The sequence below is a fragment of the Neophocaena asiaeorientalis genome, unplaced genomic scaffold, assembly GCF_003031525.2.
Source record: "Neophocaena asiaeorientalis asiaeorientalis breed wild unplaced genomic scaffold, Neophocaena_asiaeorientalis_V1.1 scaffold68, whole genome shotgun sequence".
Lineage (NCBI taxonomy): Eukaryota > Metazoa > Chordata > Mammalia > Artiodactyla > Phocoenidae > Neophocaena > Neophocaena asiaeorientalis.
In genome coordinates, this window is record NW_020173384.1 from 60835 (window position 1) to 82423 (window position 21589).

Consider the following 21589-nt stretch of genomic DNA (forward strand, 5'->3'; position numbering starts at 1 on the left):
GACAGCGTCCAGGATGCTGAAGCAGCGGTAGAGCCAGACAGCCCGGAGGTCCGTGTGTGTTTACGGGGGGCAGGCGTTTACTTCTGCAGCAAGAGCTCTACACCCCACCCCCAACGCCCAAGGCTCACAGTAAATCCCTGTGTAGCAATCACATCACATCCCATTAAGGGGCTCAAAGTACGCTTGGTCTGTTTCTCCTAATCCCCACTGCCTTCCCCGTTGGCCCCGACCCCTCTCAGAGTGCCTACCGAGTCTTCACCAGTAGCACCTGCTTGAAGCACATGATCCTCAAGGTCCGGCGGGACGCGCGCAACTTTGAACGCTACCAGCACAACCGGGACTTGGTGAATTTCATCAACATGTTTGCGGACACTCGGCTGGAATTGCCCCGGGGCTGGGAGGTCAAAACAGACCAGCAGGGAAAGGTGAGCCTGACTGCAGTGGGGGGCCTTACAGCAAAAGGAGAACACTGGTGAGCAGGCGGTGAGGAGGGAGCGTGGGGAGGACAGGGAAGGCTGTGCCTCAGACGTGCCATTGGCCACCAGGAAGGGAGGAGGGGTAACTACCCACACCTGGGTTTCTGTCTTGTGATGTGCGGGATGTTTTCAAGCATCCCTGGCTCTGCCCACTGGTGCCAGTAGCACCTCCACCAAGTTGTGACATTGCTATGTGTTCTCTGGGTGGGGAAGGGGTGGGGTGTTGGCGGTGGGGGGACAGTGTCACACCCAGCTGAGATCTGGAACTGGCTTTCGGTTTGGAACCTGAAACCAGATTCTGTTCCATGACCTTTCTATTGTTTTGCCTCCTTAGACAGCTAACTCTCAGGTAATGAAATTATTAGCTAACTGGGAGTGACATTATTAGATTACTCATTGTGATTTCCCTAATAAGCCTTCAGTTATTAAAACAGCCTGGCAAACAGGGACCGGGTGAATTGGGCCCGTGCAATGTTTCTGGCTTGCATTTTGCTTTCATGTGACCTTAACCAAAACTGGGCTTTCCCGGGGATGCTCTAGAAGCCTAGCTGAGTCTGCTAAAGCGAGGATGCTTTTCCTTAATCACCATCAGTCATCTCAGTGTACTTATAAGACAAGGCCAAACAGTTTACCAAGGAATTGTCCCTGTGTAATCTTTTACAAACTTTGGTAGAGAGAATCCCTCCCTCTTTTAGTGGCAAAGGAATCAGAAGTGTTGCCAGCAGACACATGTCTAAGTGGGAAACTGCATCACACAGCTCCTTTCCTCTGTGATGGTGAACATGCAAAGCCATGGTTCCCCAAAGTGGGTTGATAGGACATCACCGTGCCCTGGGAGCCAGAAATTCCCCCACAAACATTTTATCGTGCCTAAGAACCTGGGCTCTCTGGAGTATGGGGGGAAAGATTGTGTTCACTAATTAATGCAAGTCCATCAGTACAATGACTGTCTATGACCAGCTCTGTAGTCGGGGATGAACTGGGCGAGGGGTGCCTCGTGTATGCAAAAAGCCACCACAGCCAGATTTCGTTCCCCAGGACTTCCTTGTTTGCTGGGTTTTGCCTCCACTGGGAGAATGACAGTGACACGTGGTCATTTTCATGGTGTGGTGATAGCTTTCTATGCAAAAGAAACAGAGCAGGTTCCAGAACACTGGACCATCTTCTTGTTCCTCGCTCGGCCAGTCTGCTTCTTTCTTTATTGACATGTTCAGAGTCAACAGCCTTCACTTTTAGTGTGTACTGTGTAGGAAGAGGAGGGCTGGGGCCGAGCTGTTTGGTGTCTTTGAATGCACTGTCATCCCCACAAGGCGGACAGAATGGCCTCTGACTCATTTGTTGTTTTGGAAATCTGAGGAAGGTGGACACAGCCTCCGCCGAGCATCAGTGGAGATTGCATGTGAGCCTCGAGTTGGCTCCAGGGCTGTGCTAAGGAGGATGGTTATCCAAGAGGTGGTGGGACTTCGGGTGGTGAGACAGGTGAGACCCCACCTGTGGCAGGCATGAGATGGAGGCGGCCTCCACTAAGGACTGAACACATAGCAGCAAAATAAGAAGGGACCTCTGAAGACCTACTACTACATGAAGGAAACAGAATCTTTATCTTGAGAAAAAGCATATAATTTTCTTCAGAAAATAGAAATGAACATTTTAAAGATAATCTGCTTATCATACACAGAATGGCACGAGACGGTATGACTTCTTTTGAGCAAAAAGAAGCCACACACAGAAAACAATCTGAGAGCAAGCAGACATAAGAAAACAGAACCACCGTGGGATATAGCAATCCCACTCTGGGTATTGATCCAAATGAACTGAAATCAAAATCTCAGAGAGATATCCATACTCCTATGTTCTTTGCAGCATTAATCAAATAGCCAAGACATGGAAACAACCTAAATGTCTGTTGATGGATGAATGGATAAAGAAAATGTGGTGTATACATACAATGGGGTATTATGTAGCCTTAAAAAAGAAGGGGATTCTGACACATGTTCCAACGTGGATGAACATGGAAGACATTATGTTAAATGAAATTAGGTAGTCACAGGAGGACAAAAACTGCACTATTCCATTTATACGAGAGATCTGCTCGAGCTCATAGAAACAGAGTAGAATGGTGGTTGCCAAGGGATGGGAGCAGGAGGAAGTGGGGAGTTTCTGTTCAATGGGTAGAGAGTCTTTGTTACACAAAATGAATAAGCTCTAGAGATCAGCTATACGATATGGTACCTATAGTTAACAGTACTGTACTATACACTTTAAAATTTGTTGCAGGGACTTCCCTGTAGATGGCGCAGTGGTTAAGAATCCACCTGCCAACGCAGGAGACACGGGTTCGAGCCCTGGTCTGGGAAGATCCCACGTGCCACGGAGCAACTAAGCCCGTGCGCCACAACTACTGAGGCTGAGCTCTAGAGCCCATGAGTCACAACTTCTGGGTCTGCGTGCCACGACTACTGAAGCCCACACACCTAGAGCCTGTGCACCACAAGAGAAGCCACCACAATGAGAAGCCTGCGCACCACAGCGAAGACTAGCCCCCGCTCGCCGCAACTGAAGAAAGCTCGCGTGCAGCAGTGAAGACCCAACGCAGCCAAAAATAAATAAATAAGTAAAATTTAAAAAAATGTGTAAGAAACTAAAACTCACGTTAGGTGTTCTTACTACAATTAAAAACAAGAAAAGAAAAGGACGTGGGCTAAATAAATGTTTTAAGATTGCAAGGAACAACAAAATGTAATAGCATAGGGATAAAACAGAGCAGAACTGACACTATGTAAAATCAAATCATTAATATAGAATATGAACATGGAAACAGCCCCCAAAGCACAAGGAAGGCACCAGATTGCAAACAGTAAAGCATAAAGTGGAAAAAAAAATGTAAAAACCAAAAAAAAGAAAAAATATATATCTCATCTCCTCAGCAAGAACCAGTTTAATATTGACCAATTTAATATTACAAGATCCCTCAAGATCCCTTACCCGTGTGCTCTGCTATATAAGTTACATATTTACTCGATTTACTGTTTTGTCTGTTTCTCCTGGCAGAATTTTAAGCTCCTTGAGAGCAGGGATCTTTGTGTTACTCATTGATGAACCCTCTAAGGGCCTAGAATAGTGCCTGGCACATAGTTGGCCCTCAATAAATCTCTGTTGGATGAATGACTTATAGATGTTCTTCAAGAAGAAATCAGAATGCAGTAGCAATAAGTAAATATTAAATATATTAAATTGTTAAATATTGAAAATATAACTTTGATCTACAACAAACTGTTCAGGTGGGCAGGTTAATTGGACTCACTGAGTTACAGTAAAGTTAATTAAAATAAATGCTATATCTACACATACTCTGGAATGTCTTTAGAGGTTTAAAAAATCTTATCAATATACAGCCATGATAATGTGAACGTTATTTACAAAAGAATTAAAATAAGACAAGCTTCAAACTTCCCATCCATAAAACTAAACTGTAGAAACCCAGAGAGCAATGACTACAGGTTATTGATGAGAAAGGTAGTAGCCCAATAATCCTATTTCCAGAAAAATTGTTATCATTGAAGTGTGACGACAGTAGGGAAGAAACCTCATGTACAAGATTTCAGAGCTCACCCTACTCTTTTGCCTGCCCTAAGAAAACCATTCTCCAGATGACTCACAAATAAAGCAGAGGAAATCAATAATGGGAAAATCATAGCATTAAAAACTATGGTGGTGGGTATTTAAAATCAATCAAATCCACAAATATAAGTGTAAATAATTGCTTTAAGATTTTAGTGCTTTAAAATATATTGGAAAAGGCTCAATAAAATATGGGAAAATATGTATAATAAAAATGGAATACGTGTATAAGAACAATCTGGACCAATATCCACAGACCAGAATTAAAAAATAAGGAAACAGGAAGTGGGTTAGTGAACAGGGCAAGGAAAGTTGTGCTAAGTTCCTAGTTGGGTGTAAGGGGGGTCAAAGCGGATAATTTGAAAAACAATGGCTAAATATAGTTATTTGACAAACTTAAAAAGCAACCATTTTACCATTTAAAGCAAGAGTATTCTCTTTTGAATTCCTACAAAAGATAAAGTCAAACAAAATACAGTTGATATAACAAAACGCACAAAAAAATCCACAAGGAAGGAAAGAAAATTAAATTAATAAAATAAAATAACAGTAAAGCCAGGCATAACAGTCGTGGCAGCAGGTGGAAATAGGATGAACTTAGTATTCCTAGTAAGAAATAGTATCTCCTTACCAAAAGGAGATACTATCAGATTTGATAGCAAACAAACCCAGCTTAAAAAGAAACATACCTAAGAAATGACTCAGAAAGTTTAATAGTAAAAGAATAAATATTTAATATAGTGTGAAAACAATAACAGAAAAATCAGTGATGGTGTATTAATATCATACAAAGGAGAGTTGAAATTCAGATCATTAAAATGGAGTCAGAGAAAAATTTTATACTAATCAATGGTGCAATTAAAATAAAGATACAATAATCATATACACCTTGTGAACCAAAGAACAACATACATATTATATAAAGAAAAATTTATTTTTCTTTTATTTAAATTTAATGCAATCTCTTTCAAAAACCTATGACCTTAATTACGTACAATTTTTATCTGTCAAGTGTTTCTCAATAAAGGTGGAAAAATAAAGCTTACATGAATGGGTAAACAAAATGTGTTATATGCATACAATGGAACATTTTTCATCCTTAAAAAGGAATGAAAATCTGACATGCTACAACATGAATTAACCTCGAAAACATTATGCTAAGTTAAATAAGTCAGACACAAAAGGACAAATATTATATCCCATATGAGATATCTAAAATAGTATTCATAGAAACAGAAAGTAGAATAGAGGTTACCAGGAAGTGAGGGGAGGAGGGAATGAGGAGTTATTTTTTAATGGAGCCATAGTTTCAGTTTTGAAAAGTGAAAAAATTTAGATGAATAGTGATGATGGCTGCATGACAAAGAAAATGTACGTAATGCCATTAAATTGTACACTTAAAAATAATTAAAATGACAAATTTTATATTTTACCACAATTTTTAATAATAATCTTTTTTTTTTTTTAACATCTTTATTGGGGTATAATTGCTTTACAATGGTGTGTTAGTTTCTGCTTTATAACAAAGTGAATCAGCTATACATATACATATGCTCCCATGTGTCTTCCCTCTTGCGTCTCCCTCCCTCCCACTCTCCCCATCCCACCCCTCCAGGCTGTCCCAAAGCCCCGAGCTAAAATCCCTGTGCCTTTCGGCTGCTGCCCCCTATCTATCTACCTTGCTACGTTTGTTAGTGTGTATATGTCCATGACTCTCTCTCGCCCTGTCAAAACTCACCCTTCCCCCTCCCCATATCCTCAAGTCCGTTCTCCAGTAGGTCTGTGCCTCTATTCCTGTCTTATCCCTAGGTTCTTTTATTTTTTTAATTGAAGTATAATTGACTTGCAATATAATATTAGTTTCAGTTGTGATTCAACATTTTTATAGCTTGTACTCCATCTACAGTTATTATAAAATAATGGCTATAATTCCCTGTGTTGTACAATATATCCTTGTTGATTAGTCATTTTATACATAGTAGATTGTATCTCTTAAATCCCTACCCTATCTTGCCCCTCCCCCCTCCTTCTCCCCACTGGTAGCCACTAGTTCGTTTTCTATATCTGAGAGTCTGTTTCTCCTTTGTTATATTCATTAATTAGTTTTATTTTTTAGATTCCACATATAAGTGATAACATACGGTATTTGTCTTTCTCCATCTGACTTACTTCACTAAGCATAATAACCTATATGTCCATCCATGTTGTTGCAAATGTCAGAATTTCATTCTTTTTTATAGCTTATTAGTATTTCAATCTGTGCGTGTGTGTGTGTGTGTGTGTATACACACACACACACTACATACATACAGCTCGACTTTATCCATTCATCTGTTGATGGACACTTAGATTGCTTCCATATCTTGGCTATTGTAAATAATGCTTCTGTGAACACTGAGGTGCATGTATCTTTTGAATTAATGTTTTCATTTTCTTTAGATATATACCCAGGAGTGGAATTAGTGGCTCATATGATAGTTCTATTTTTAATTTTTTTGAGGAACCTCCATTCTGTTTTCACAGTGGCTGCACCTATTTACATTCCCATCAAGAATGTAGTAGGACCACTTATTGAAGAGGCTGTCTTTTCTCCACTGTATATTCTTGCCTCCTTTATCAAAGATAAGGTGACCATATGTGTGCGGGTTTATCTCTGAGCTTTCTATCCTGTTCCATTGATCTATATTTCTGGTCGGAATAAAAAGAAACGAAATTGGGTTGTTTGTAGTGAGGTGGATGGACCTAGAGTCTGTCATACCGAGTGAAGTAAGTCAGAAAGAGAAAAACAAATACCATATGCTAACACATATATATGGAATCTAAGAAAAGAAAAAGTCTTGAAGAACCTAGGAGTAAGGTGGGAATAAAGGCACAGACCTACTAGAGAATGGACTTGAAGATATGGGGAGGGGGAAGGGTAAGCTGTGACAAAGTGAGAGAGTGACACGGACATATATACACTACCAAATGTAAAATAGATAGCTAGTGGGAAGCAGCTGCATAGCACAGGGAGATCAGCTTGGTGCTTTTTGACCACCTAGAGGAGTGGGATAGGGAGGGTGCAAGGGAGGAAGACGCAAGAGGGAAGAGATATGGGAACATATGTACATGTATTACTGATTCGCTTTGTTATGAAGCAGAAACTAGCACACCATTGTAAAGCAATTATACTCCAATAAAGATGTTAAAAAAAAAAAAAAGAATGTCCTAGGGTTTTCTTTTCTCCACATCCTCACCATCATTTGTTGTTTGTAGACTTTTTGAAAATAGCCCTTCTGACAGGGTGAGGTGACATATCTCATTCTGGTTTTGATTTGCAATTTTCTGGTGATTAGCAATGTTGAGCATCTTTTCATGTGCCTGTTGACCAACTGTATATCTTCTTTGGAAAAATGTCTACTCAGGTCTTCTGCCCATTTTTTTTTTTTTTTCACGGTATGCAGGCCTCTCACTGCTGTAGCCTCTCCCGTTGCGGAGTACAGGCTCCAGACGCACAGGCTCAGCGGCCATGGCTCACAGGCCCAGCCGCTCTGCAGCATGTGGGGTCTTCCCGGACTGGGGCACGAACCCGTGTCCCCTGCATCGGCAGGTGGACTCTCAACCACTGCACCACCAGGGAAGCCCCTACTGCCCATTTTTAATCAGGTTCTTTTTTTTTTTAATATTGAGTTATATGAACTGTTTATATATTTTGGTTATTAACCTTTATCAGTCATATCATTTGCATGTATTTTTCTCCCATTCAGTAGGTTGTCTTTTTGTCAATGGTTCCCTTCGCTGTCCAAAAGCTTTTAAGTTTAATTAGGTCCCATTTGTTTATTTTTGCTTTTCTTTCTTTTGCCTTGGGAGACAGGCCCCAAAAAATATTTGTCCAGTTTATGTCAAAGAGTATTCTGCCTGTGTTCTCTTCTAGGAGTTTTTGGTTTTAGGTCTTACATTTAGGTCTTTAATCCGTTTTGAGTTGATTTCTATATATGGTTTAGTGAATGTTCTAATTTCATTTTTTTACATGTAGTTGTCCAGTTTTCCCAGCACCTCTTATTGAAGAGACTGTTTTTCCTCCATTGTATATTCTTGCCTTCCTTGTCATAAATTAATTGATCATAAGTGCATGGGCTTATTTCTGCATTCTCTATTCTGTTCCATTGATCTGTGTGTCTGTTTTCATGCCAGTACCATGCTGTTTTGATTACTGTAGCTTTGTAGTATTGTCTGAAGTCAGGGAGCATGAAAACTTTGTTCTTTTTTCCTCAAGATTGCTTTTGCAATTTTGGGTCTTTTGTGGTTCCATATAAATTTTAGGATTATTTATTCTAGTTCTGTGGAAAATGTCATAGGTATTTTGAAAGAGGTTGCATTAAATCTGTAGATTGCTTTGAGTAGTATGGAAATTTTAACAGTTCTTCCTATCTATGAACACAGGATATCTTTCCATTCCTTTGTATCATCTTCAGTTTCCTTCATCAGTGTTTTATAGTTTTCAGAGTATAGGTCTTTCACTTCCTTGGTTAAGTTTATTCCTAGGTATTTTATTCCAAAAAATTGAAGAGGCAGGAACACTCACAAAATCATTCTCAGAGGCCACTGTTACCCTGATACCAAAACCAGACAAAGACACTATGAAAAAAAGAAAATTACAGGGCAATATCTCTGATGAATGTAGATTAAAAATGCTCAGCAAAATACTAACCAATCAAATTCAATAATACCTTAAAAGGATCATATGCCATGATCAAGTGGGATTTATTCCAGGAATGCAAGGATGGTTGAACATCCACAAATCAATGAGATACACTACATTAACAAAAGGAAGGATAAAAATCACATGATCATCTCAATAGATGCAGAAAATTCATTTGTCAAAATTCAGCATCCATTTATGATAAAGAACTCTCAACAAAGTTGGTATAGAGGGAACATATCCCAACATAATAAAGGCCATTTATGACAAACATCCACATCATACTGTCACCCACAGCCAACATCATACTCAATGGTAAAAAACTGAAAGCTTTTCCTCTAAAACCAGGAACAACACAAGGATGCCCACTCTTGCCACCTTTATTTAACATAGTGTTGTAAGTTCTAACCACAGCAATTAGACAAGGAAAAGAAATAAAAAATATCAAAAATTGGAAGGAAAAAAAGTAAGAGTCACTATTTACAGATGGCATAATAGTATATATAGAAAACCCTAAAGTCTACCAAAAAACTATTAGAACTAATAGAGTTCAGTAAATTTGAAGAATACAAGATTAATATATAGAAATATGTTGCTTTTCTCTTCACTAATAGTGAACTATCAGAAAGAGAAAGAAGAAAATAATCCCATTTAAAATCATACCAAAAAGAATAAAATACCAAGGAATAAATACAATAAAAAAAAAGAGCTTACAACATCTTTTCATGATCTATGGACCATTTTTCTAAGTGATAACATTCTATAACACAAAGAAAACAAAAAAGCAGAAAATACTCAAGTTGCATTCCATGGCCGCAAGCAATAAAGCCAAATTTTAAATAACAAATTTAAAAACCACCATCAGAAACAAAAACTGGGCTAGTTGGAAATTCAAAACAGTATTCTATGTGACTATTGGGTTTTAAATAAAATTAAGACTTAGAAATCTTTAAGAAGTTATTGAAAATGCAAGAGAGTAGTACTTAATAAAGCATGAGATAAGAAAGCATGTACTCAAAGGGCTAGCAGCACTGGTTTTTATTATCAAAGAAGAAAAATAAATATAAAATATAAGCTTCCAAATCAATGATTTAGAGAAGATAAAAAAGCAACAGTAATTAAAGCAGAAATGTATTTTAATGTTTATTTGAAAAAAATAAAAGGCAGAAGTGTATGAATTAAAAAACAATGTAAGAAGTAAATGTAAGAGTTGTTGTAGAAGAGAGATAAATAGTAAATAAAATCAACAAAATGAGATGTAGCAGGTGCAGGGAAATTTTTAAAAGGAAAAAAGAAAATACATTTCTTTCTTTATTTAACAAATAGTTAAATAAATGTTTGATATCACAGAAAATCTAGAAGAAATGAATAATTTACATATTATATATATATATTCATATACATTTGACTTGGTAAATATAAAAAATTGAATAGACTTATAGAATAATTTGGAGAATGTATCAGTGAATGCCTTTCCCACTCCCAGATATCTTCATGCTCTACTCCAGAACATGGGAAAAAATAGAAACTGCATAGTTTATTTCATGAAGCCATTATAACTTTGCTTATGAATCTAAGCGGAAAGCAAAAACTGTTGCCACAAATTTAGTACATCCATACCATAGAAAAGTAATCAGCAATGAAAAAAAAAGAATGAACTGCTGATACATGTAACAACTTGGATGAATCTCACAGAAATCATATTAAGTGAAAAAAGTCAATCTCAAAAGGTTACATACTGTATGATTCCATTTTTATAGCATTCTTGAGGTGACAAAAATTCAGAAATGGAGAACAGTTATTGGCTAGGGGTCAAGGATGGAATGGGGTAGAGGAATAAGGAAGGGAGGTAAGTGTAATGGGAAAGGGCCCCATGAAGTGTCCTTATGGTGATTGAACTGTTCAGTATCTTGACGGTGGTGGTGGATACATGAACATGATTAAATTGTATAAAACTAAACGTACGCAGATGAGTACAAGTAAAACTAGGGAAATCTGAATTTTTAAAAAAGCTATACACGAAATTCACTTGAGTTCCAAAAAGCTCATATTTAAAACTGAAGTGTTTGAAATCAAAGTTCTCATGTCCTGCATTCATGAATTGTGCTCACAAATTGTTGAGTTATGTATTATACCTATACAGTGCCACAGCATGAGCGGTTTAGAGATAAGTAAAACACTGTCTTGGCAGATACAAGTTTATACTCTATTTGGTGAAGGCTGTAATTAGCATAACAAAAAATAAATACATGCTTTTGAAACAAAAATTAAAAACAAATTTAAAAAATTAAAATGTTGAATTTGACAGTATATTAAAAGAATGACCCACCACAATTAAATAGATTTTCTCCCAAAGATATAAGGGTCATTTACCACTAGTAAATCTATTATCTCTAGTATTTTAACCAAGAGTTTATAGGAGGAATTTCAGTTGATCGTTTTAAGAAATACTAGAAAAGTACTTTATAAAAATGAAATACACATTTATGTTTTAAAAATAAAACATAGTCTTAGAAAAGTAGGAAAGTAAGTGTGTTTTCATGACAAAATAAAGGATCCCTTAACATAATGAACCACGTCCTGTTTTACAATTGGACCCTAGTAAGTTTTCCTATCAAAATACAGAGCAAGAAGATTGCAGCGGCCGTATCTTATTTAACATTGTTTTGGAAGTTCTCGCATGTATTACAAAAAAAGGAGGTAAAAGGTAAAAGAGCCCTTGTAAAAAAGGAGACAAAATTATCATTATTTGCCAGTTAAAACTATTTTGGAAATTAATAAAATTAATATCGGTTCATCTGGAAAAGTGAAATAAACAGGCAAGAATACCTAAGAAAATTTTGGAAAAGATAAATAATAAGAGGAAACTTGCCCTACAGCCATTAATAATTGGAACAGTGAAACTCCCACAGACCATTGGAACAGATAAAATATTCCTGAAACACACCGTGGTATTTATAAGAATTTATATTTAATGAAACGATAGGGAATGGGTGATTTAGAAAAATAAGCCCTTGGAGAAAAAAATCCAATTACAACTTCACATCATACCAAAATAAGTTTCCAGAAACAATTAACCCACCAAAAATAAAGCTAGAAAAATATAATTAAGCATTTAACTGACCTCTAGCTAGAGAGAAATAATTGAGAGATTTGTATACATAAGAACCTAAAAAATTCTGTGTATTAGAAAACAAAGCCAACGAAAATCAAAAGCAGTGTGAAGGCACATGAGTAAGCACGTTTAAATTAAAGAAAATCTTAACATCCCAACAACAAAAAAGGGAAAAGGCGAAGTAGACAACACTCCAATGAAGAAATTGACAAATAAACTTAGGAGGAAATGTTTGGCTTCCCTTATAATTCATCATGATTTACCATTCAACATTTCTAAGAGTTCTTTCCAATACTCAGCACTGGCAAAGTCCGTGAAAAGGGTTCATGGACTTTTGGTAAGACGACAAATATGTACAGCTCTTGTGAAGGTAGTTTGTTAATATGGATCAATAAACATAAATGTTATCCTAACTTTTAACCTAGTAATTAACTCAACTTTTAGGAATTTATACTAAAAAATTACCACATATACATATATATAAGGAACCCATTTAACTTTAATTTATAAACTTTGACATATAGTTGAATAATGTCTCCTTTTACTATACACTAATTTAGCTTATACTTGCGTGTTTAAAATCTCATGTAAACATGTTGATAAATGTTGGGTTTTTTCCCACTCACATTTCATTCTTATTCAGATTCTTGTATTTTTTTTTTATATCACTGGCATCATTTTTTGAGCATCTAACACGGTGTTTCAGGGGACATCATTTCAGTCCCCTCTGTGTTGTTGGACATACAGCTCTTTTTTGGCTCTGTGTGGGAAGCTGTTCTGGGAAATTTTATTACCAGGCACAGATACTAATTCACATGATTAGTATCTGTGAGTATTTTTGATCTCCCTAATGAAACCCACTTCCTGTATGACATTTTATAAAGCTTTTAAAAAGATTCGTTTACAATGAGTCTTGTTTACAGTACTTTAAATCATAAGCTCATATTCCCCAAGAATAATTTCTAAATCTGTATAATATTTCTTGGCCTACTTCTGTCAGGTGACACCTGAACATGTCTAAAACAAGCACTGGTTGAGGTCATTTAAGGCAGATATCGTTACCAAATATTACACTTTGCTCAGAAGAGAGTATTTGAAAGTTTATTTTCTAGTACAGAAGGTTTTGTAAAAGAAAAAAAAATAAGTATTAATTTTCTCTTTTGTGAAAGGTAACTAATTTTAGTTTTAAAGAATGACTTTTGTCATATATTGGAACTTATACACTAATAGACATGCCACAAAGATTTATACACAAGAGTGTTTATTGAAGCATTATTATAAAACAGTAAAAAGTCAAGTGTCCAATGATAGAGGGTACTGAAATTAATTATTAGGCATTCATCAAACTGAACACCATATAATCAATAAAATTCTGTGTTAAAAGAATACTTAATAACATAGGAAAAGGCTCATAAAATAATAGGTGAAAAAATCTTACAACAAAATTGTAGGTGCTGATGTGGGAAGGTATGTATATATTTGTATATTTGCATAGGAAGAGAGAAAAATGGAAAACATGCACCAAACTATTTCGGTGATTACCTCTAGATTGTAATATTTGGGATGGTTTTAGCTACCTTCTTCCCACATTTTTATCCTTTTCAAGTTTTTTTCTCCGTGAGACTATGCTAATCCTATAACCAAAAAAAAGAGCATTTATTTAAAAAATAAGCAAAATGCTTTACACATGATTGATTACTAGAATGACTTTTATCCATGAAAGGCTCCATTTCTCTTATTTTCCATGATAGGTAAGGTGTTATGCTCACTGTTCCGTGACTCCACCGTGTAAAGTGATTATCAGCGACTGGCGTTGCTTCTTTGAACTGCTGAGCAAGCAGAAGCAGAGGCACATCTTCCATCTAGTTTTGAGTAGATGAAAAGGAGAGACACACGTAAACATGATGACTGAGCCCTGGAGTGCTCCCAGGTATCACTGGCTTCATTTGGCTGGTTCTCATGCATGTGCTCTTTCCTGGTCTGTCCATAGTCTTTCTTCGTGGACCACAACAGTCGAGCTACCACTTTCATTGACCCCCGAATCCCTCTTCAGAATGGGCGTCTTCCCAACCATCTGACACATCGACAGCACCTCCAGAGACTCCGAAGTTACAGCGCTGGAGAGGTAAACCCCTCTCCCCCTGCCCCACCGTTCACAGGACCATAGACTCTGCCTCTGCTGGTGGAGCCAGGATCTAGGGTTGTCTGTTCCTCCAGGAGCTGAGCCATATCCGTATGCTCTTTAGCAGAGTGGATGAGGACTCGGGGCACCCACTTTGTGCCCTAGACCCATCTTCAGATTGCCTTCCTTCTGCCTCCCCTTTTGTCCTACACAATCACGCTACTGAAAAATTGATCTAGTTTAAAGGAGACTGAAAATGCATCCTACACTTATGACTGGAGAGGTGCTTCCTCAGGCCCACTGGTCACATGTAAATTCTTAAAAGACCGTGGAAGTGCTAGGCAGCGTATGACTGCATTTAAACTTCTACCTCTCCCTGGGTCCTGGAAAAGACTTCAGTAATGCATTCGTGGACTGAAAACTGGGGGAATCAACTGGGCCACATGAATACTCTGTTTCCACCCTACCATCTGCTCTTCCCTGATTTATATTTTCTTTCACTCGACATGGTTATCTTCTACTGGGCCGTGAAAGGCTGCCCCCTTTCTTTTTTTTTAACTTTTTATTTTATATGGAGTATAGTTGATTAACAATGTTGTGTTAGTTTCAGGTGTATAGCAAAGTGATTCAGTTATACATATACATGTATCTATTCTTTTTCAAATTCTTTTCCTATAACACAGGGAACACTGCTCAATATTACATAACAACCTAAAAGGCTGCCCCCTTTCTTAAACATCAGGTTCCTTGCCTTTCTGAATTCCTGTTTCTATATCCCATACCCTTTCCTGTTCTCCTTTCTCAAATCAAAACTCAAAACATAGCTCTCTTCTATCGCTAATCAGCTCTTGATATTAAAATGAGCAAATCCCTTTATGTCCTCACTGACATTTCCCGAGTAGCTACACCTTCTTTTCATACAAACCACCAGGATCTCAGGAGGTGTGGGCTCTGAAAACCATTTCCCATGAAGCAGCTTGTAGAGTTAGATTACCATGAGGTTAAAAAATGAAGAAAGTGGTATAGGAAGCAAAGAAATATATCTATACGGTCCCACAGAGAGTCATTCCAGGGAGAGCCACAGTGGACGTCTCTGGAGAAACAGAAAATAACCATCTACCTGACAGCCTCCAGGGAATAAACATGAGTCTCAAGGGAAGAGCTTGTTGTTTTAATGAAAGCTTAGTGTACAAAAAGAAAATCTTTACTGGTTTTTCGGGGGACTCATCTGTATACACTGAGAAACGTAACTATTTCCAACCAAGGGTACTCATGGTTTAAGGCCAGTGTGATAAATTGAACTTTTATTTCACGGAGTCATCTTAAATATCATTGTTTTACAATGCCTCTGAAAGCATGTTAACTCTTTCTGCATATACGTAAAATATGTATGTGACCATGCAGAAGGGAGTATTATATCTCCCCAAGGGTTTTGTGGGTTTCAGGACGCTTCAGATACCAGGCACTCAGCGGCAGACACGTCCACAGGCTACAGAAAGCCAGGCCTCCACTTGTCAGCTCAACACGTATAGTCCCCCTCCCTTTTATAACCCATCAGAAATTTCAAGATGTACTGTCTTGATATGATCACGGATAAATTCAAAATTCTGCATCAACTTGAAATATGCCATTTTAATGTATTTAAAATGTCCAAGCTCTTTAATATTATTAAGGTAATTTCAGTGTTAACATAGAGTAACTGCATAAGATAAAAGAAGCTCAGTACCGCAGACAGATTCGCCACGGTTCATGTTTTTAAAAGTCAATCGCTCAATGAAAACCCTAAACATATAGATCTGTTACACATATACGAAATTAACCCGAAAATGTAAATATGAGAGCCTTCCTGTTGAAAGAACGATTAAGACCGTGAGCATTGCTTGCATTCCCTGTTCCAAAACGTTTATTTGATGTGATTGACGAGCCCAAACACAGTCACGTTGAATATCAGTATTAATGACAAAATGGCATCTGAATCAAGCCAAGAAAGTCTAACACATAATGACAAAAGGGAGTCAGTGTGCATCAGCCATCTGGTTGCCTCCTAATTCATTCAATCTCCAACTGACTGTCCGTCAGGTTTTTAAACCCCTCTCATCCCTCTGCCCAACCTCTCTCTGCCGGCAGCTTTTCACTGACACAAGGGAAAACCAAGAAAGCAACCAAGAGAGAAGCTGGGAGGCAGAGGATATCTGACCCAGAGGCAGCGCACCAGAGAAAACAGAGACCCAGCCTCTGTGAAAACAAATACCTGGTTCCTCTTACTGTGAGAATGCACAGCCTAGGGACTGAGGAGTCGGGAGGACCTGGGTATAAAAATAGAGAGAGGGGTGTGGCAGAAATGTTAATTGTGTTTGCTGTGCCCCAAACATTGATTAAGTGCATGGCCTGCCCTGAGCACCGTGAAATGCAAAGATGTATGAGATACGATCCTTGTCCTGGAGAAATTTGTATTCTATTTCTGAAGCCAGGCCAAAAACACACACAGAGTTAGGTAACAGGAGAAATTAGAATACGATTGAGTGCCAAGAGAGACGTTAGGACAGATGCCACAGTTCAAAAGAGGCCAAGGAAAAGTATCTTTTAAAAGAAGGTACTTGACCTAGACCTAGAAAAATCGGTAAAACCTAGCTAAGTACAAAGAGGAAGGACGGCCCCACAGAGAGCACAGCACAAGCGTCAGTGCCGAGGTGGGTTTGAGAAAGGTCTGCAGAAAGACGAGGAGTAAATAGTTCACTGTGACCAGAATAGTAAGTTTCCACTTGGTTTTTGTCTTGAATTTTGGAAAGCTTTGAATGCCACATGGAAGAGCTGGGGCTTTTTTATGAGTCCATTGAATGAATTTGAGAAGAATAATATGATGATTTATATGTAAAAATGGGCTTTTAGAGATCAGTTCACCCATTGCTTCTCCAAAGGAGAAGACTATTGACAATTTGGGATGACAGCTCTCGGATGCGTGGAAGCATCCCTTGCCATTGCAGGATCTTTTCTCCTGGTCCCATCCATTAAGTTTCAGGAATGTCCCCGTCTCACCGGTTACTATGACAACAAAAACAAAACAAAATAGGCCTGAGCATCTCCAAACACTCCCAGATGGTAATTCCACTCCAGTTAAGAATCGTATTTCACAGTCAAGTCCACTGAAATATCAAGAACTCAAGTCACCCAGGGAGTTCAGGACCAAAGTCCAGATTTCCCAACTCCCAGTCCAGTGTAAACTCATATTTTTAAAGAAGACAGTGACGGCCAAGAAGAGGCAGAATTGTGGCACAGAGAGATTTGAGAGAGAAAGGTCATGAGAGGCCACTGCCCCAGACCAGGTAGAAGGTGATGAGGCCCTAAGCTGGGGTGACGAAGAGAGAGCAAAACCTCAGGGAAGTCGAGGGCTGTGGAGGAGGGGTACCTGGGACTTGGGTTAGCAGATGGGAGTCCCAGCTGTGGCTTCTCCGCAGAGGTGCTGTGTGCCGTTGCACCTTCCTTCCCTTTCCGGGGCCTCAGTTTCCCCGTCTGCATTTGGAAACAAGGGGACTGTATGGCCACTAAAGCCCCTTCCAGCTCTGTGGTTCTTAGAGTCTGTGAAGCTTGACTCACAGTCCCAAAAACAGCTCACAGGTAAGATGAGCAGGAAAGCCAGGCGGGGAGGCTGGTAGGTGTGCCTTTAGGTAAGTTGATGATGAGTATGGAAACAGCAGGAGAGCCGATTAGAAATGACAGCTAAGCAGATGGAAATATGAGACTCGGGAATATCAGTGAACTATTTCCATAATCTGCGATTTTTCTGTGTCACCTCTCATGGGCAATGGGGAATTCACTATAGATGTTTCTTAGACCTCAGCTTTAGGAACCAGTTTTTTCTTCTGTTCACCTTTGGGAGCCATTTTTTGAGTGTTGCCCAGGGGTTGATCTTTTTTATCCATTGCATTTAAGGATGGAATTAAAATCAGTGTCTAGGGACTTCCCTGGAGGTCCAGCGGTTGGGACTCCGCGCTTCCACTGCAGGGGTCGTGGGCTCCATCCCTGGTCGGGGAGCTAGGACCCCGACATGCCATGTGGCGAGGCCAAAAAAAAAATCAGTTTCTATATTCAAGATCCTTAATGGTAAAAATTTCCCTTAAAGCCCCAACAATAGGTTATTAATAGAGACACTGCTCAACATCTTTTGAATTTGCTTTTACCTCACCTGAAAATTGTTCAGGCCGTTTCCTGAAAGCAGTTGTCAGGAATATATGATTTTATGCATAAAAAGATCATTATTTGACACTTTAACATGCTTTTTTTTTTGCGGCACACGGGCCTCTCACTGCTGTGGCCTCTCCCGTTGCGGAGCAGAGGCTCCGGACACGCAGGCTCAGTGGCCACAGCTCACGGGCCCAGCCGCTCCATGGCATGTGGGGTCTTCCCGGACTGGGGCATGAACCCGTGTCCCCTGCATCGGCAGGCAGACTCTCAACCACTGCGCCACCAGGGAAGCCCTAACATGCATTTTAATACAGTGGCACATCTGTTTAAGTACCAACAAAACAGGCTTGGTTTCTTCCATAGTGTCCAAATGGAATTGGACATAGATAAATGGAAGGGGCACATAGGGCCAAAAATATTGGATCCCATCTCTCTATCAGTAAGGAAATCACGGAAGGTCAAATTTTGTCTTGTTTATACTGCAGTTTGCAGTATAAATTAACATTAATAAGGAAGGATAACAGAACTCGTAATGTTAATTTCTTTCACCACCTTATCTTGGTCAGGTTAGAAAGTCATTAGTGATAGAAAATCTCTGGGAGGGTACATATAAAAATGCTTAACAGTAATTGCCTCAAGGAAAGGGCAGGAGTCTGGCAGGCAAGAAAATTGACTTTTCACTCTCAAAGCAGAAGTCACCGTGAGTCATTCTTTGCAGTGAACTGCTCTTGTGACAAAAGTCATTGCATCACCTCTGATGACAGAGGCCATCATGCAGGAAGCTGCCCTTTGGGGAGGGTAACTTTTGCACTGTGTTTTAAAATCGGTAGTTTTCCTCTTGATTCCATGTAACCTGTACTTGATTACAGGTTTGTTTGGAAGTTTGTAAAATTCGGACACCTGTGAAAATACACTTCTGAATTATAAACGGTGTATAATGAGTGTAGAAAATGCAAGCACAGATGGAAAAGAAGTTAAAAGGCAGGTACAGTCCCCCCCATCTGGAGACAATTCCTGGTGAACATAGAAGTAAAAAATTGAATCATACTGTCTATGGGTCTGTATCTTCCTTTACCATTATAGTACATTGTAGATAGTTTCTATGCCATCAAAATTCTGCTATACTTTATCATATGGATCTGCCATAATTTGACTCAAGCCTTTCTCTGGAGTTTATCACCCAGTTTTCGCTATTATAAATATGTTGAAAAACTCAAACATAGGTCTCTCTTTTCTTTCCAGACTTTGTTAATGATCCATTTTTAGAGCACAAAAGGAATCTAGAGCTGAACGTAAATTCATCACTTGGGCTTTTCCCCTGAACTTGCTATTTTTTATTATCAGGTCTCCAGTGTTTTCAAGAAAGCATTAGCTGATTATTAACCCAAATTCAGCCTAAAACCTACAATTTGCAATCACAGATTTTTTTAAAACCACCAATTTACATTTCCAAGTTGCAACACAGAAAAGAAGCTTGTTTACCAGTCACTGAAAACTGTTTTCTGAGCATATCTATTTTGTGTTGTCTGGAGAGCTAAGTGTTTGAAGTTTGCACATTTGCAATTATGATTAAAGCTATCTCAACTTCAAAAGGGAAAGAAATCTTAAAAGTAGTCACATGGGGCTCTCTTCTCTCTGTCTCTCTCTCACCCTCTCACCCACACACACAGCCCTGCCTGAAAACCTCAGTGAGACAAAAAGTGTCAAATTCTAGGGAATTCAGTGAGTCATATCATCTTGGTTTTAAATAGAAATTCCATTCTTCTAGGTATTTTCAGTAGTTAGGAAAGCAAATGTTAGCATCATGTCCGCAGTGAGATCCAAATCAGTCACTCAGTTGATGTCAGACATCCCTCGAGATGGAGCATTTAGTACCACTTCTGGGCCACAAAGATCCTAGTACATACCAAGTTCTACCTAATCTTAGAATATTAGAGCCTTCCTTAGCCCTACATGAATTGTCTCCATCCCTGTAAATTCCTGGCCCCTGGCTGGAGAAGCACGTTTCTGTTCAGCCCTCCCATTCTCAGGTTCTCTCCCCTGTAAGCCATCCAGTACCACTTCACAATCACCTCCTCTATTCTTGGCCGTTGTTTCCATGGCTCGTGGACCCCAGAAACCCCACCGCTACCCTGTGTTGTTTCCTCCATCTCACTCGTGGCATATCCCTCAGCCTTCAAAGTAGCTGACCTTCCTCTGTTTCTGAAGTCTTTCGATCTGGCTTAGTTTTGCCAGTACGTAGGTGACCTCACAAGTAGGCACCAGTTTTCCCTAAGGCATATCTGCAACACCTGAATTCCCTATGATCCCCTAGGAAGAGAAGTGAGCCTCTTCCTGTTTCAAAGCCTCATTCATTTCCAGACAACTACTGACAATTAGCCACTTTTGCTCGGGGTGTGACTGCAGGCATCACCCAGGTTCAGTGCACAGCCAAGTCTTCTTGAGTTCCGCTCTCAAATCTATCTGCTTCCCCAATTTCTCTCTGTAATTCATCACTTGGATAATCTTCAACTGAGGGTTTTTTGAGATTCCTGTCTTTACAGCATCAAAAAATATTTTAAACGCACATTAAGGCAGACTGACACATTTCCCTTGAAGGAAAAGAGATATTTCAGTCCCGGAGAGCCTTTATGTATTTATTAATTCATGGAGAAAAAAGAAATATGAGACTCACTATTGCATGTAAGCCATCAGCAAACCTTTCTTTCATCACTTTGCATTATAACCATATAACCAGAAAGTGCTGTTACAGAAGCGCTGGCGTCTAAATCTCGGTGGCTGTCTACACCCACTGAACAGAGCTGGGTGCTAATGGCATCAAAGTGAGAAGTCACCCAGAGTGGCACAAAATCTATTCCCTTGTCCCTCAAGTGAGCCATGGGCAAAGAGAAGGATCTGGAGAGGAAAAGGATGGATCTGTATCCCTACTAATTCCAGAAGAGCAGTTCAAAGACTGTCGCATACAGATAGCGAACTGGTAGCACATCTCGTACAAAGGATATGATTCTTGTCTGCGTGAGACATGAAAGTAGGACCTAGAGGAAAAACAGCAATTACCATTTCTGTAATTAGGAAACCCTAAGTAATCTGCCCTACTTTGTCATCTGCAATATCACATGTGGCCTAGTCTTAAGTGACCACTTTGAGACTGACCCGGACCTTTCTGGGGTTTGGAGCATAGGAGCTCATCACCTCCCTGAATTCTGTGTGAGTGAATTCTGGTCTCAGAATTTTCTTTCCTTTTTCTGTCTGGATGTGTGAGCCTTTTATGAGTATCTTACAATGTCATCTTCAAAATTCTTAAATATTTTAAAGTCTGTTTTGGCTACTTTGCCAAATATCATAGAATGAGTCATAACCTACACCAAACCCAGTATATCTGGTGAATGTAC

At 39.0% G+C, this 21589-nt stretch overlaps 1 protein-coding gene across 1 annotated transcript in view; it reads left to right on the top strand.

The window, feature by feature from the left end:
• LOC112400708 (E3 ubiquitin-protein ligase HECW1) overlaps positions 1-21589 on the top strand; it is a 114090-nt gene that overhangs the window by 28651 nt on the left and 63850 nt on the right. Inside the window, exons 9-10 of the mRNA XM_024746600.1 lie at positions 240-425; positions 13884-14018. Coding sequence (XP_024602368.1) covers positions 240-425; positions 13884-14018 — 321 coding nt within the window. The remainder of the gene's footprint in view (positions 1-239; positions 426-13883; positions 14019-21589) is intronic.